The 16,367-nt window shown below is 34.3% G+C and overlaps 1 protein-coding gene across 2 annotated transcripts; it reads right to left on the reverse strand.

Moving 5' to 3' along the window:
* Positions 1-31: 31 nt before the first annotated feature.
* Positions 32-15,265, reverse strand: LOC124535683 (diphthine--ammonia ligase). Of its 2 annotated transcripts, none has more exons than XM_047111990.1 (15): positions 15,247-15,265; positions 13,541-13,655; positions 13,037-13,221; positions 12,831-12,904; positions 12,249-12,354; positions 10,789-10,958; positions 10,006-10,508; positions 9,151-9,335; positions 8,278-8,409; positions 7,330-7,491; positions 6,520-6,685; positions 5,630-5,731; positions 3,922-4,106; positions 2,142-2,320; positions 32-186 (listed from the first exon to the last, which is right to left on the reverse strand). In XM_047111990.1, the coding sequence occupies exons 1-14, from the start codon at positions 15,262-15,264 to the stop codon at positions 2,165-2,167; spliced, it is 2,259 nt and encodes a 752-aa protein (XP_046967946.1). In that variant the 5' UTR covers position 15,265; the 3' UTR covers positions 32-186; positions 2,142-2,164. The 2 variants fall into 2 exon arrangements, with proteins under 2 accessions (XP_046967946.1, XP_046967947.1); XM_047111991.1 differs by lacking the exon at positions 15,247-15,265 and adding an exon at positions 13,919-14,042.
* Positions 15,266-16,367: the final 1,102 nt, after the last annotated feature.

The following is a 16,367-nucleotide window of genomic DNA, read 5'->3' on the forward strand; positions in this document are numbered from 1 at the left end:
TTTTTATTATGTTGAGAAAATCAAACACAAATTTATGCAATAAAAATAATTTATATAATTTGACTTAAAATATGGTAAACTCGGTAGCATAATTAACAAAATTTTATAAACACTGAAAAATATTCAGCAAATATATTTTTAAAACGGCAATAAAGCATCTGCATTTGTTTTTCATGGGCTGGATACCTGAAAATAAAAGCACGATATAAATATTAACAACAATTATTGCCTTCAAAATAATATTTAAAAAAAAATGTTCTACGAAAATCACAAGCTGTTTTGTGTAATATTTTTTTTTTTACGATAACGAAAAACCGAAGAAATGAGTACTGTTTTATTAACCATAGTCATTTTGACATGGCATTATTTTAACTGTGGCCTATACAAACTATGAGTAAAGACAAACAAACGACATAATTGACGCGATATCATTGGTCGAGCGAGACCTTGAATAAAATATGGCATCCATTACAAATAATGGCGGTAAATGTCGATGAAATTGAACTGCAATTTTAGAAGTAAAATTAAAGTGGATAATAGTAAGGTAGAAGTCATTTATATCATAGCAAACCACATGAAATAAGTAAATCTATAGCTGGTATATCTACATTTCAATGTTTAGGCTACAGTATTGAACGCTAAGGATGAATGTTTTTCGAAATAAATATGACTAGATTTCATTTACATTTTCACACTTCTATATTCACTTTGAAATAATTAAATTTTATTCTATTAGTTGTAGTAATAGTAACCTAACCTATACAATTTTTTTTTTTAATATCTTTTTCTTAAAATAGAAAATATTTATTCGAAACATTACTACCATTTTTCAACTACCATATTTCTTACATTGTTATATCCAAAATTTTATAAAAATATGAATAATGTTTAATGAATATTTAAGGTACATATGTAGTCGTGGCGATACTGTTTTAGTTAATGAAAAAAAATTACACATGAAAAATTAAGTTATTTTCATTTTAAAATATCGTCAAACTATTAAGTGAATGGAGTAAATGTGAAAATGAATAAACTAGATTTAAATCTCAAATATGGTATGTGTACCATTAATATAAAAGAATGATCACTAATTCGCATGGAATATGTAAGTAGTACACAAATATTGTCAATATTCTACTTTTATACATTGATAAGCTACTGAGTTTCCTATAGTAATTTATTTGTGATGTTTGGTTGTATGTTTACATTTATTGATTAAAGCAACCAAAAATTAAAGATATTATGGCTGTTTAGGTAATTTTCTTTTCATCTATTTATTGTACAAATATAGCAATACAAAAAAAAACAACATACAAATGAAGTGTACAAAAGTGGTTTTTCCCAACTTAGGCTCGACAAGTTCGATATATAAAATCCAATATTACAAAAATATAGCTACCTAGGGCAATTGTCATTAAATATGTGCATATACATTAAAAATCTTCGCACTTTACAAGTTATATTTGGTGATCAAACTCCATGGAAAAATAATTCAATCCAATGAAATAGAAACCAATATATAGCAAAATCCTATCTACTTTGAAATAATATATCCTTATAGTGCTATCCTTATATTGAAATGTCAAATAACTATACTGCAAGGAAAGACCAGTTAATAGCTGTAATCATAGGTATATAAAACTCGGCCTAAATTACATCATAAATCGGAGACGCGACAGTATAAAGGGGATCGGAGACGCGACAGTATAAAGGGGATCGGAGACGCGACAGTATAAAGGGGATCGGAGACGTCACAATATAAAGGGGATCGGAGACGCGACAGTATAAAGGGGATCGGAGACGCGACAGTATAAAGGGGATCGGAGACGCGACGGTATAAAGGGGATCGGAGACGCGACAGTATAAAGGGGATCGGAGACGCGACAGTATAAAGGGGATCGGAGACGCGACAGTATAAAGGGGATCGGAGACGCGACAGTATAAAGGGGATCGGAGACGCGACGGTATAAAGGGGATCGGAGACGCGACAGTATAAAGGGGATCGGAGACGCGACAGTATAAAGGGGATCGGAGACGCGACAGTATAAAGGGGATCGGAGACGCGACAGTATAAAGGGGATCGGAGACGCGACAGTATAAAGGGGATCGGAGACGTCACAATATAAAGGGGGGGAGCGTACGCGTCAACGTCCGTTGCATCCGATCACTCCTGCAAGCGCAGGCCGCTGATGGACAGGAACGTGAAGGCGTTGTGCAGCGCCGACACGGGCACCGCGCACAGCGACACGCGCGCGCCCACGCGCTCGCCCGCCGCGCGCGCCGCATCGCGCAGCGCCGACGGAGACGGCGCGCCCCACACCTGCGCCACACGGACACTTGCTACTAATGCTACTACGAACGATTTATTCGATTAGGCTCTTGACAAAAGTAAAGTAACAGCCTGTAAATTTCCCACTGCCGAGATAAGGCCTCCTCTTCCATTAAGGAGATTGGAACATATCCCACCACGCTGTTCCAATGCGGGTTGGTGGAATGCACATGTGACAGAATTTCGATGAAATTAGACACATGCAGGTTTGCTAACGATGTTTTCCTTCACCGCCGAGCACGAGATGAATTATAAACACAATTAAGCACATATATATAGTGGTGCTTGCCTGGGTTTGAACCCGCAATCATCGGTTAAGATGCACGCGTTCTAACCACTGGGCCATCTCAGCTCTTGACAGCACTTTTCAAATCAAAACTACCACAGATTCGGAAATTAGACTCTAACGAGAGGAAGTGGCGTATAGTTATAAGCACAGTGTATATGCACTTAAGGCTTACTGCTCTTTGTATGGGCTTAGAATATTAAAACAAGGTGTTGTTCGGGACGTGGTTTATTGGCGACTGTATTAAAAATATAATTTAAATCTATTAAATGCTTACACACACTAACGCATACATCTCACATTCATACGACAATTTTAGTGGCGTAAACACACAGTATACGTAAAAGTACTTATTTTGAGTACCGTTAGTAAAATGTTCGTTAAATTATATTTATATGAGTGTAACTAGATGAAAATTTAAATATTAAATTGTTTTTTTCTTAAAATAATCACCTATAAAGATGTATCAACTCGAATGTCACCCATATTAAATATTTTATTTTTTTAAGTGTTTAGTGATAAGTCGATGGTATATTTTTTTACAATAAATAAAAAAAAAAAGAAATCGATCCCATTTAATGTATATAATATACTTCGTTAAAAAAGCATTATATTCACCTCTCGACCTCCATGGTCGAGTGGTGTGTACACCGGTTTTCATGGGTACGCTACTCTGAGGTCCCGGGTTCGATTCCCGGCCGAGTCAATGTATATCACCATTACTTTTCTATGTTGTCTTGGGTCTGGGTTTATGTGGTATCGTTACTTCTGATTTCCATAACACAAGTGCTTCAGCTACTTACATTGGGATCAGAGTAATGTATGTGATGTTGTCTCATATTTAATTATTTATTAATTATTAATATCTTCATATAATGAATCTTAAAACTAAAATAATATATTTTTTATCTGTATAAATTCATTCGTCTACATTCGTTTAGCGACATCCTTAGTTGAGGCCTCTATTTTTAATGTTCGTCATCGAAAAATGGCGTCTTGAATGTCGACAAAACTGTTTTCGTTACTTGTGAAATTAAAGTGGATTTATGTAGTTTTGTGAAATATTTTTGTATTACAAATGAATATATATTAATCAAGAACTGTTTGTAGTTAATCATATAGTGGAATTATCAACAAAACACTTGTGATATTGAAAAAATACGGTATGTTTTGAATGTTTCCTTTTGTCATTGGAATGGACTATATATAATATACTTCGTTAAAAAAGCATTATATTCATATCGAAAGCTACGAGTGTGTCATGATGGCGACTTGGGTGTGTTATCCGATGTGTATCCGCCGGTACCTGATAGAATATCCGCACGTAGAGCGCTGGCAGCGGGTCGCGCGTGCATTCGTTGAGCAGTTTGCGCAACGCGTAGTCAAGTACGTCGGCAAGGTCGGCCGCCGACATGCCGCCCGCGCGACGCCGGTGACGCGCGCATGCCTCCGCGTCCGGGAACGACACCTGGCACGTCGACGGAGACGAGCCTACGGGCCCAGAACAGACTCGCTTAAAACTAAGTTTTATATATATTTTTTTATGGTATAGTTTGGCGGACGAGCATATGGGCCACCTGATGGTATGGTGATGGTAAGTGGTCAGAGCAGAGATGGCCCAGTAGAGCAGAGATGGCCCAGTGGTTAGAACGCGTGCATCTGCAAGCAAGCACCGCTGTTTCATGTGCTTAATTTGTCTTTATAATTCATCTCGTACTCGGCGGTGAAGGAAAACATCGTGAGGTAACCTGCATGTGACAAATTTCATAGAAATTCTGCCACATGTGTATTCCACCAACCCGTATTGGAACAGCGTGGTGGAATATGTTCCAAAAAAACCTTCTCCTAAAATGGAGAGGAGGCCTTTAGCCCAGCAGTGGGAATTTACAGGCTGTGGTTGTTGTTGTTGGTTGTTATATATATATATATATATATATTTTATGGTATAGTTTGGCGGACGAGCATATGGGCCACAGGGCCGTATTTAGGGGAAGGCAACCGGGGCAACTGCCCTGGGGCCTCCACATTAGTGGGGGCCACATTTTTCAGCAAGTTAACAAATACCGAGTTACATTCAAATTATAATAATGTTATTATTTAATATTTTAAAAGTTAACGATACAAGTAAATAAATCATAGCTTAGTGATTGAAATGAAAAAGTAATTAATGATGATAATATAATTATTAGGTTGTTCACGCTTCTGTTTGTCTAGGGCCCCCACTGTTGGCCCGGGGGCCTCCAGACCTTTAAATCCGACGCCGCTGGGCCACCTGATGGTAAGTGGTCACCATCACCTATAGACAATGAAGTTGTAAGAAATATTAACTATTCCTTACATCGTCAATGTGCCACCAACCTTGGGAACTAAGATGTTATATCCCTTGTGCCTGTAGTTACACAGGCTCACTCACCCTTCAAACCGGAACACAACAATACTGAGTACTGTTATTTGGCGGTAGAATAACTGATGAGTGGGTGGTACCTACCCAGACGGGCTTGCACAGAGCCCTACCACCAAGTAAGATATATCGATTTGATCCATTCTTATATTCATATATTTAGTATGATCCTTAGTTAATTTGCGCAATATGGTGACGTTGCTTAATATATTTTCTCCTCCTCCATACATTCTCGACACACTTTTATGGCGTACTACTAGTATTTAATTTGATATAATAATAAGATGCATTGGGAAATGCCACATAGCAATATTGCATATTAAGTGTTCTTTTCTGACACAGAGTTAAATATTCTGTAATTTTAGAAGGTAATATATTAATGTACATATTATGTGTGGGTTCCTTTTTAATTAAAAAAAAAAATCCTATTTTCTAAAAATAAAAAGAATATGAAACATGATTTTTCGTGGTAACTATTTTTCAATATATTTTATTTATACAATGAATTAAGTACTGTTTGTTTGTACAAAAATAAATAAATAAATATTAGTGTGTTGCTAGCAAAGGCATTCGATACGCTAGTTACGTATTACAGTGGTCATAGTGTACATACCCGTAGCGACGTAGCAGACGATAGCAGCGACTGTATTCTCGTAATTCCATCTTCTCGTTATAGCGACTTTATAATCGCCAACACTGCAACCAGTCTCTTCATCTGCAATAATTAATGAAACAAAATCACGCACTTGGTTAAAAGAGGAATCATTATTATTACGAGTAACATCATAGATATCAAATATGTTGTATTGCAAAGTACAATGAAAATGATTATATTTTTATTTTCTGTATTTCATACGATACGATAGTCAAAGCTTTATTGCTTCAAGAATACACGATACGGGATGAAATCGTTATTTGCCGTTGGTAATTTTTTTTTATTAGTATATTTTTCTTCTCTTTAATAGAAATAGTAGAGGTTCAGATTATGAAACAAAGTACGTTTTTTTAAATGTCCAGTGTTTCTTAAATGAAACTTTTTTTTTATATCAATAAAATGAAATCTTTTCAAGTTAGATCACATTATGCAGGTATACCTTCCTACCTAGTACAGATTGCGGTATTTAGTGCAGTTGTAGTATGAAGCCTACTCCATGTGTTTGGTTGTACCTTACATTTCTGTTGCTTTGTAAATACGTTCAAGATAGGCTTATTTTGAGTCGAGATGGCCCAGTGGTCAGAACGCGTGCATCTTAACCGATGATTGCGGGTTCAAACCCAGGCAAGCACCGCTGATTCATGTGCTTAATTTGTCTATAATTCATCTCGTGCTCAGCGGTGAAGGAAAACATCGTGAGAAAACCTGCATGATGACAAATTTCATAGAAATTCTGCCACATGTGTATTCCACCACTCAAAGGGAGAGGAGGAGGAGTACTTTAGCCCAGCAGTGGGAATTTACAGGCTGTTGTTGTTGTTGTAGGGTTATATCTGGCAAGGGCTCACATTCGAAGCGGTTGTTGTCGGTGTGCGCCCAGGCGTGCCACTCGACGGCGGCGCCGCGCGGCAGCGCCTCCACGACGGCGCACTGCACGATGGCGCCCGCCGTGCGCCGCTCCAGCTGCCGCCGCGCCTCCCGCGCCGCGCCGCGTGACGTCACGTAGCACACGCTCTGCGCAACCACCGGATACACTACCCACTACCCACTACCCACTACTCACGCCGCTCGAATATTTACCTTTGTTCATTCTCATAATACACTACACTCTACTCACGCCCGCGCTCAGATATTTACCTTCGTTCATTCTCATAAAACTGTCATTTACATCGCGATGACGTTTTTTTACAAATGATTCAAATAGTGATATAGATTGTCATGTCATGTCAATAAAGAGTTAGTTGTTTAAGAGTATAAAAGTTTTATAAAAATTAACCCGAATGATACCAAAAACTAGTCAATATAATAATATATGTTGAAATTTTGCAATTAACCTCGACCTACGAATTAATCTGTTATACCTGTATTTTAGTCTTAATATCTATACTATATATTTTACTCTAATATCAAGACATATCCGTACCAATATGAAGGAATTATACCGTAATTGCTTTTATACTGATTTATTTTAGGTAGCTTTACGGGGCGAAGTAGAAACTGAGCGAGGCCACTTAACAATATATAAATAGAACAATATCCACGGCGACGTTTAATATAATTTCATTAGAGTAAAAAAGCAACACAAATCAATATCGGTAGACTATCACATCAATCTGGCTACCCACACCTAGACGTGCTAGTACTAATATTGCAGTCACCTGCACGACGCTGCGGATGTGCGCACGCGCATGCGCGGCGCGCAGCACGCGCGTGAGGTGGCGCAGCGCGAGCGCGCACTGCGTGCGGGCGCCGCCCTCGGCCAGCCGCATGCAGCCCGGCACCAGCGCGATCTGCCCGCACGTGCCCACCACCTCGCCCACCTGCGCACGCGACGACACTAAACTCGTTTGGGTTCAACCCACCATCGACCGTGCTCCCCTTTGTAGATTCATGTTTTTAATAATAAATAAATAAATATGAGACAACATCACATACATTACTCTGATCCCAATCTAAGTAGCTGAAGCACTTGTGTTATGGAAATCAGAAGTAACGACGGTACCACATACACCCAGACCCAAGACACCATAGAAAACTAATGGTAATCTACATCGACTCGGCCGGGAATCGAACCCGGGACCCGGGACCCGGGAGTGGCGTACCCATGAAAACCGGTGTACACACCACTCGACCATGGAGGTCGTCTACTTCACTACCATATTATGTGTGTGCAAACAGCGTAGCAAATGATTTTATAGACGTATAAAGTTCCCATAACCTATTAATACCCTACATTGACATTATCATTTCAAACTTACATTAATATTTATAAAAAACACATTTACATCCAGTTTTTAGGTCAACTTCATGATCCATTGCTACAGAACTTTTACATTCTGCTTAAATTTTAGGCACAATATGAATGTTTTATTTAAATTCTTAATGAATATTTTGCTCATGGGAGGCTGAAATACAATGACAAAGCTAAAGGTAGATCAATGAACAAGGAAATTATTCTAATTTGTTAGCATGTAATATATCAAAATATGATAGCATCGAACACAAGTAATCAATGAAAAAATAAATATGATCCAAAAATTTCCTTTTTCTATGATGAGCCAAATGTTCTACGTTTATATTTATTGTATTGTATCACAAAAACTAACTTTAACGGCTTGACTGTAAGGTCCGATATTGGCCGGCGCCCAGTGCGATATACCCTGCACATGCATGGTCACACGCTCTTTGGAACAACCGTCTGAGTCTTGATCTTTAACGTTACTTGGTTTATACGCAACCTGTAAACAATAAACATTAACGATTAAATTCATAATTGAAACAAAGCATATTTAAATCAATCAAAAGGAGTATATAAATAATTTTGACCTTGAAATTACTGGACGAGATCTAATTAATGTAAGAATAACGTATAGTACGACACAAATTAGATGTAGCATCGGAAAATGCAATGGAATGAAAATAAAACCGATTACTGCCGATTTACACAACCAATAGAAATAGCTCCCTATCGCGCCATTCGACGCTATTCGTCGCTATAGATTCACGCGTCAGAGTCAGCAAGTGCATGTAAATCGACGTGTCAAATTGACGACTATATTAGGTCATATGATATTACAAGTTATTACGTTTGTGCAAAGATCATATTCGCATGAGAAATAAATATTGATAATTTGGGATAGCGTACTCAATTCGGATGTGATCGGTTTTACGAATTTTGCCGATGCGACATCCAAGTTGTGTCGTACTATACATATGTGATATACGTGGGATGATGTTGTATGATATATAAACATATATTAATAAAGTAGTGTTATTAGCTATTATTTTTTTAATGCTAAAACTATTAGCAGAACTGCATGGAATTGGTAACTAACTCTAAGGGCTCTTAAGTTCTTTAATTATTGGAGTTAACAATTGGTATGTCTAATAGAAAATAAGGAATAGTTACTATTTCATGCAGTGTCATTATTTCAAGATATTCAGATTTAAACACCTGATTTATATTTTATTTTACTCACCGCGTCCATTATGAGACCAACGTTCTTCGGTAGAGGGCACTGTACGCATACTCTCGTGGGGGGGTTCGGAAATGAGAAATGTTCCACGTACACAGCGTTCAATGCTGCATATTGTTCCATATCCCGCATATATATGTTCACAGAACATATTTCGGGTAAGGTCAAGCCTTCAGAGTCGAGACAACCTATAATTGTTGTGATAATATTAGTTTATAACTTAATCTATATGAACACTTAAATTAATAAAACATATTATTTTTTTTACAACAACTGCATGTTATATTGTTTGATACATGTATAAATTATATTCTCTAACTGCAGTTTTTGATTAATTTTTAAAATAAATTACTTCTGAATTCAGAAAATAACATTGTCTTATATTCATTAAAAATATAATTATTTAATTATAACTCAAATTACCACGTTATTAGAAGTTAATAGAAAACGTGATCATTTGTAATTACACGGTAAAAGGGTATTACATATAGATAGGAAGTTTTAGTTAATATTAAGATAAAAATGTCAAAGATAAGATACAACACAATTGATTAATTATAATTTTATTACACAAGAGCATGCACAAACTGAGATCGACTTGAGATGACCTGATGGTGATAGTGGGTTGAATCCTGTCACCACTGTATTTTCAGTCGATAATAGAAAACATTGCATGGAAACCTGCATGTGTCATGTGTAGAAAAAACTGCCACATGTGTATAGTGGTCAGTGGCCAATAGTGGTAGCAAATGCTCTAAACCTTCTCCCAATACAGAAGGCCTATTGCAATTACTTATTTCGTACAAATTTAACAAAATGCACATTTATCAGAAAAAGCTCCTGAACAAGTTTACCTACTAATGAGTTTCTTCATAGCATCGTCGGTGGCTACAGCTGTATCAACACCTTCACCGACAATTCCTCCAATGAAATACCATCCATGCTTGTTACCATATATGGATCTATGGTCTAAAACTGGATGCATATCGTCCGGATCATGCATCTCATCATAATAGTAACCGTCTATCGAATCACTACTATCAGCCGTATCTATGTTTTGAAGAAGAGCAGGACTGTCCCCGGAGTAAGTGAGCAATGGGTTCAGTTCGTTCTGCTTTATCTTTTCTTCCTTTTCTAACTTCTCGAAAGATTCTAACTCTGTTTCACTTAGTTCTATATCACTTATGTCGCTAAACACGGTATCATTCAAATCTTTTATAAAATCTAATGAGTTTTTCACTGTCGGAGGTAGTTTTATTGTTCCATCGTGATTTTTTTTAGGTTCTAGATGAAGTTTTAAATTCAAATACCCCACTGAAGCTACGTGGTCCTCCGTGTGTATTACCAATTCTTTTTCATCTCTGTAAAGAAGAAATGTCTGATTAATCTTTTACATGAACTGAATTTTTATTGAGTTACTATTCACTTTTACGAATTTATATTATATAAATGAAAAATACATAACACATACTATGACAGTTTTTATGATTTACAAAGGAAATCTTAAGTTGATTTCTTTCGTTCTGTAACTACAATATGTGAACATCTCAAAGTAATAACTACATATAAACAATCAATTATACATAATGAGATATCTGATTTTTTTAAGCTACCAAGAAATCTAATATAAAATATACTTACATAACTAGTTTCTTCCTAAATAATGGGCAGTCTAGGGTAAAAGTTTCATACTCGCCGCCCTCACCACAGACATTGAGTCCATACTTCTCCTGCATGACTAGAAGGTGAGGCTGGATCTCTTTGATTGTCATACCGAGGTGTACTCTGGGATCCAAACCTAAGGCTGCCACCTGAATTCATCAAAGTATATTACAATATTTGCAAACAATACAGTGTTTTTATTATAATAAATGCTGAACATTTATTAATGCTTTTTTTAAATAATATAAAACAACAGCAATAAAATTAAACAAGGATATGTGATATATGAAGATTTAAAAAAGATACTGATATAATAAATTGATGACATCATTTGTGTGAAAATACTTTATAACTAGTTTTTGAAGTGAATTTTCTCAATAAATTATCCACTAAACTATTAACTATAAAGCTGAAAAGACAACATTTTACTTATCAAACTCTAATAATTTATTTCGTTTATACGTTTACTTGGAGTCCATTCAAATATAATGAAATACAAAAAGAATAATCTAAGCGTAACCTGTATATCATAACTAATACATATGTAGTTTAATTCATTGTATCTAATTGTCAGAATCAAAGTTTAAAGATATGCAATTGTCAAATCATAACTTTATATATTTACAATTCTAAGAAGTTATGACTAACATAAGACATATAACACATGCATACATATTTACATATGACACAGATATTATCTAAATAGAAGTAAAACACACTTGCTTATCTTAATTACAAACAATTATGAAACTATTAAGAAGAGGAAATCAATGTCAGTTATATTTCAGTGTCATTTACTTCAACAGAACATTTAACTTATTTATATTTTGTACTATCATCTACAAAATCTATTTTACTAAATGGGTAGTTATTTTGTCTTGTGTAACATGAAAAATTACTAAACCAATATGCATAGAACTTAAACCATAGGACGCTTCATATTTTGAAGATAATTTTAGTATATGAACAATGACAATAATGTTTGTCAACTATTTTTTATTTATGTATATATAAAAGGCTATCTAAATGACCATCAATGCACAGCTTAAAATAGAAGATCAAGTATTATACAGGCCTTATATACATATGACATATGTATATAAGGTTCACTGGTTGCCCCAGCTTATATTAGAAAGTTTGGAGGAGACCTTCATTGTGTAATATGGAGTATAGACTCCACACTACGAAATGATTTTGCAATAAATTTATCAAATCATAGATAATATAATTCTTTTTAACTGGGCCAAATATGGACTTATATGTTCCTCCTTTTAAGGACTTTACCAGATCATAACAAATCAAGTTTATTTAAAATAATGTGAAGCTCTATATCTAATCTGACTTTTAGTTAGCATAATTTGTTTGTTTCCTAGTTTTAATAATTTGAGTAATATAATAATTAAAATTATTATAATAGATAAAAAAAAGAATAATTTAACCTTGATGATGATGGCTTCAACACCACTTGCTATCATTTCTTGAAGTAGTTCTTTCTGATTCCTACGCCACAAGTAAGCAAGCGACACAAGACCGAGTCTTTGACACCTAAAAATAGTGTACCAAATGAATATTTAAAATAAGAATATTTCGTACATAATACATCTGCATGTATTAAATTTAAATTATGAGACAACATCACATACATTACTCTGATCCCAATGTAAGTAGCTGAAGCACTTGTGTTATGGAAATCAGAAGCAACGACGGTACCACAAACACCCAGACCCAAGACAACGTAGAAAACTAATGGTAATCTACATCGACTCGGCCGGGAATCGAACCCGGGACCTCAGAGTGGCGTACCCATGAAAACCGGCGCACACACCACTCGACCACGGAGGTCGTCAATATTTGAAGTATTATTGATAACCAAATAATAAACATTAATAGTGTTCAAGATAGCTCTTATTATCTATTTTAAATTGTAAAACGATGATAAATTAAACATACCGCATACAACTACTAAGAGTTCGGAATTTAGAGTAATAATAACATGTATTGATTACTTAAATAGTACTTACACATTCTCTACCCTAATTCTTTGGTAATCTGATAGAATAGCCCCACAGGCAACAGCTTCAATGTCTAATTCACCCTACAATAATGAAGAACATATATATTTCTTATAAATATATTTAATACATTTACAATAATGTATTCAAATAAATAACAGTTATTTTAATACATTATAATTATCTGTTATGCATTCTATCATATTCTACAATACCTTTATCTTGAGCAATAGTCTGTATAAATCCTCCACTTCATCATTGTCGGTTGGTTTATAGTTTCGCCCTTGATCGATAGCAACACCAGAAATTTCCTCCCTATATAGAGGTAGTCCCATTGCCTCAGCATAAAGATTGATACCCTGGTGCCCAACAGTCTGATACATGTAGCTGTCAAGTTCATCTACAATATAAGTTGCACAATATATTAAATAGGAGAAAGAAATGCTTGTTACACGATTACTACTTATTATTAATAAGAAATTGAAATATTCATTTGTTTTCCATAAATATTATAACAATTTCAATTATTATAGAAATAATGAGCTAAATAAAGATAAGGTATTAATAATTATTTATTACAGGTTGTTAAAAACCTTTAAATAATGTACATTCACAATAGCAATTTCATAAACAACTTTATAAACATACAATAATGATATATGAAACTATAGATACATATAAAGTTAATCTAAATTGGTATATTATATGACAATAGTAACCTTTATGTATCGGTTGGAGGTTGGCCAGGGCTACAATCGTATGCCCGGCGCCGACGCACTGCATCATATTGTAACAGCTGTCCTTTCCACCGCTTATTAACGCGACCGCCCTCATCTTTGTAAACGTACAATATTACGGACAGTTACAAACTTACATTAATTACATAACAATCATAATTACTATTTTGTGCGAAAACAATACGACTATTTCACAATGCGGTATCCTTCACAACAGCACCATATTTTATGCTAAATAAGCATTTCATCTCCCACTTCAGCCCACTTCACAGCAAGCCAGTGAGAAAACTAAATCACAGTGTAGTCATTATCTAAATTAAGATAACATTATTTAATTAGAAGGAAATAAGAAAAAATTACTTTTAAGCTCAACAAAATGTCATTTGTGTGATATGATATGTCACCCTTGTAACAGTGATAATATTGGTCTTGATTCTTAACTTTTTGATTATAATGCAATCAAAAGTTACGACGTATACAAAAAGAACAACAATTATTAGCACTAATAAAACAGAATAAAAATAAAATAACCGTTAATTTTAACTACTATCGAGAAACATTGCACTAAATAAGATTTGTAATGGCAACTTTTCACAAGATACTTAGTATTTTTTTGATTTAAATAAGTAATTTAATTAAATAATCATTTTTAATAAATGCGGTTTTCTATAAATAAGTATTTTACTTGAGTGCAAATACATAGATTTTTTTACAAATGTGGCGTATTTCACGATTCATTTTTTTTTGGAAACTTGAATTTATTGTAAAATTATTTAACTTACGTTTGATGTATGGAACTTACAGCACAGTTAAATACGTTCGGATTATTTAATTTGTAAAATTTTTTGTAGAATTTTTCATATTACGTTTTCGAAATAAAACCTTAATGTTCGTGTTAACAGCGACCGGCCTGGTTAAATTATTATACAACAACACGTCTTTAGGATCGACGAATATTTTGAACATTGCCGCTTGTTGGAACACCAACAGAATAAATATCCTAACCCTGAAATAGGAGTAGTATGCTATGTATTTCAAGTATTTATTTTTACCAACATATTTGATTAAAATTCACAATCTGAGTTAATTGAAGACGTTGTATTTTAACTAATTAAGGGGTGATTTATGTCGTCAATTGTTATTATTTTATTGTGCCACTGTCTATGCGTGAAGATAGGCAAATACTTACAATGACTTAGCATCAGGTGAATGAAGAATCATTTGTACATGTCCAAAAATACTAACCGGAACATAAAAAAAAAATTGGTTAATTAATACTAAATATTTTAAGCAATTTTTTTACTTCAATTTGACTGTTTATATATAGTATGAATGAAATTAAGGATTTATAATTAAGGATAATGGCGCAATCGTGTCGATTGAAGACCACCTTATGAAAAGTGGTCACTATCGACCACAGTCAACATCAATGTGCCACTAATTACATTAGTAGGCTCACACTTTAAATCGGAACAGAGATTGTATTTATATTTAACCACGTTTTTAGCGGGTTAATCTTGTGCTAAGGGTGTTAAAATGTTTGAAAAGTTACTTCGGGAACGTAATATAAGAATAACTGTACCTACTAAATAACAAATTAGTGTCTTCTACTAAACAATATAGATAACATTCGTTGTATACTGAATATTTAAATATAAGTTTAACACTTTTTTTATGAAACATGTTACCATAATAACTTTATTCATATTTGTTAAACAAAGGCTTCGACGCGACAAAATATTATCTACTACTTCACAGATATGTCTGCTTTACTATTTAAGGCGAGAGTTTGTGGCTCACAGGTGGTACCGAATGCCGCTGTGGTTTTGATATGTATAAGTATGCAAGTAAATTGTGGTCTGCCAATGCGACATAGAATTATGACCGATGTTAACACACATAATAATATAAAAAAGGACTAAAACATATGTAATATGTCATTGATTTATTTGTTTTTTTTTTTCATACGTACATTATATGAGAAAAAAAGCTACTTCAATTTTAGTAACTCAAATTACCTAATGATTATTGCGTAACAACTGACATGCCATAGTCAGTTACATACACACGTACATAATAGGTATTTATAGTAAAACTTCGATTGTCCGAAACAATTGGGTCTAAAACTAGTTCGAATAATTTAAATGCGGGTTTTATGGGATAAGATCATGGACAAAACCTTTTTTACATAAATGGAATACATATAAAAAGTCAAATGCTTTTCTTTTAGCATAAAGAAGTAGAGATGCGTTAAATTCAGTATTATAATTTCGATAGGATGTCCATTTTCTTCCACCGAAAGACGTTCTACATTGCCAATACAAAGTCACGTTATTTCAATGTGTTAATTTACTATAAATTAACTACCTAACCTATTTGCTATTTTAGATTATAATGTAGTACATTTCAAGTCGGTTTAGCCGTTCTACTTTGATTGAGTAAAAGACATCCAACCAACCAAAAATTCGCATTTACAGTATTTGTTTTACAAGGCTTGACACGGATGCATTGCCGATACTGAATTTACTACAGAATATCTTTACATGAAACGAACACAGTTTTTCAGTGATTAGACAAGAAACTGTCTATGTATATATTTAAAATCTATAATATCTTCCATATTATAAGGAACCTGAATGGTACACCTTTCGGACACGTTGACTATCATTGTTTTGTTTTGTTGTTGTTTATTTTTGTAGATTAAGTTAGTCAGTAGTTACAATAAGCTAATATGTTTTCTATTTTTGTTGTTTTTCTTTTTAAATTTTTTATACTTTTATTTTTTTTTATAATTGTGTCGTGTCCGAAT

Source organism: Vanessa cardui, chromosome 15, assembly GCF_905220365.1.
Source record: "Vanessa cardui chromosome 15, ilVanCard2.1, whole genome shotgun sequence".
NCBI classification, from domain to species: Eukaryota; Metazoa; Arthropoda; class Insecta; order Lepidoptera; family Nymphalidae; genus Vanessa; species Vanessa cardui.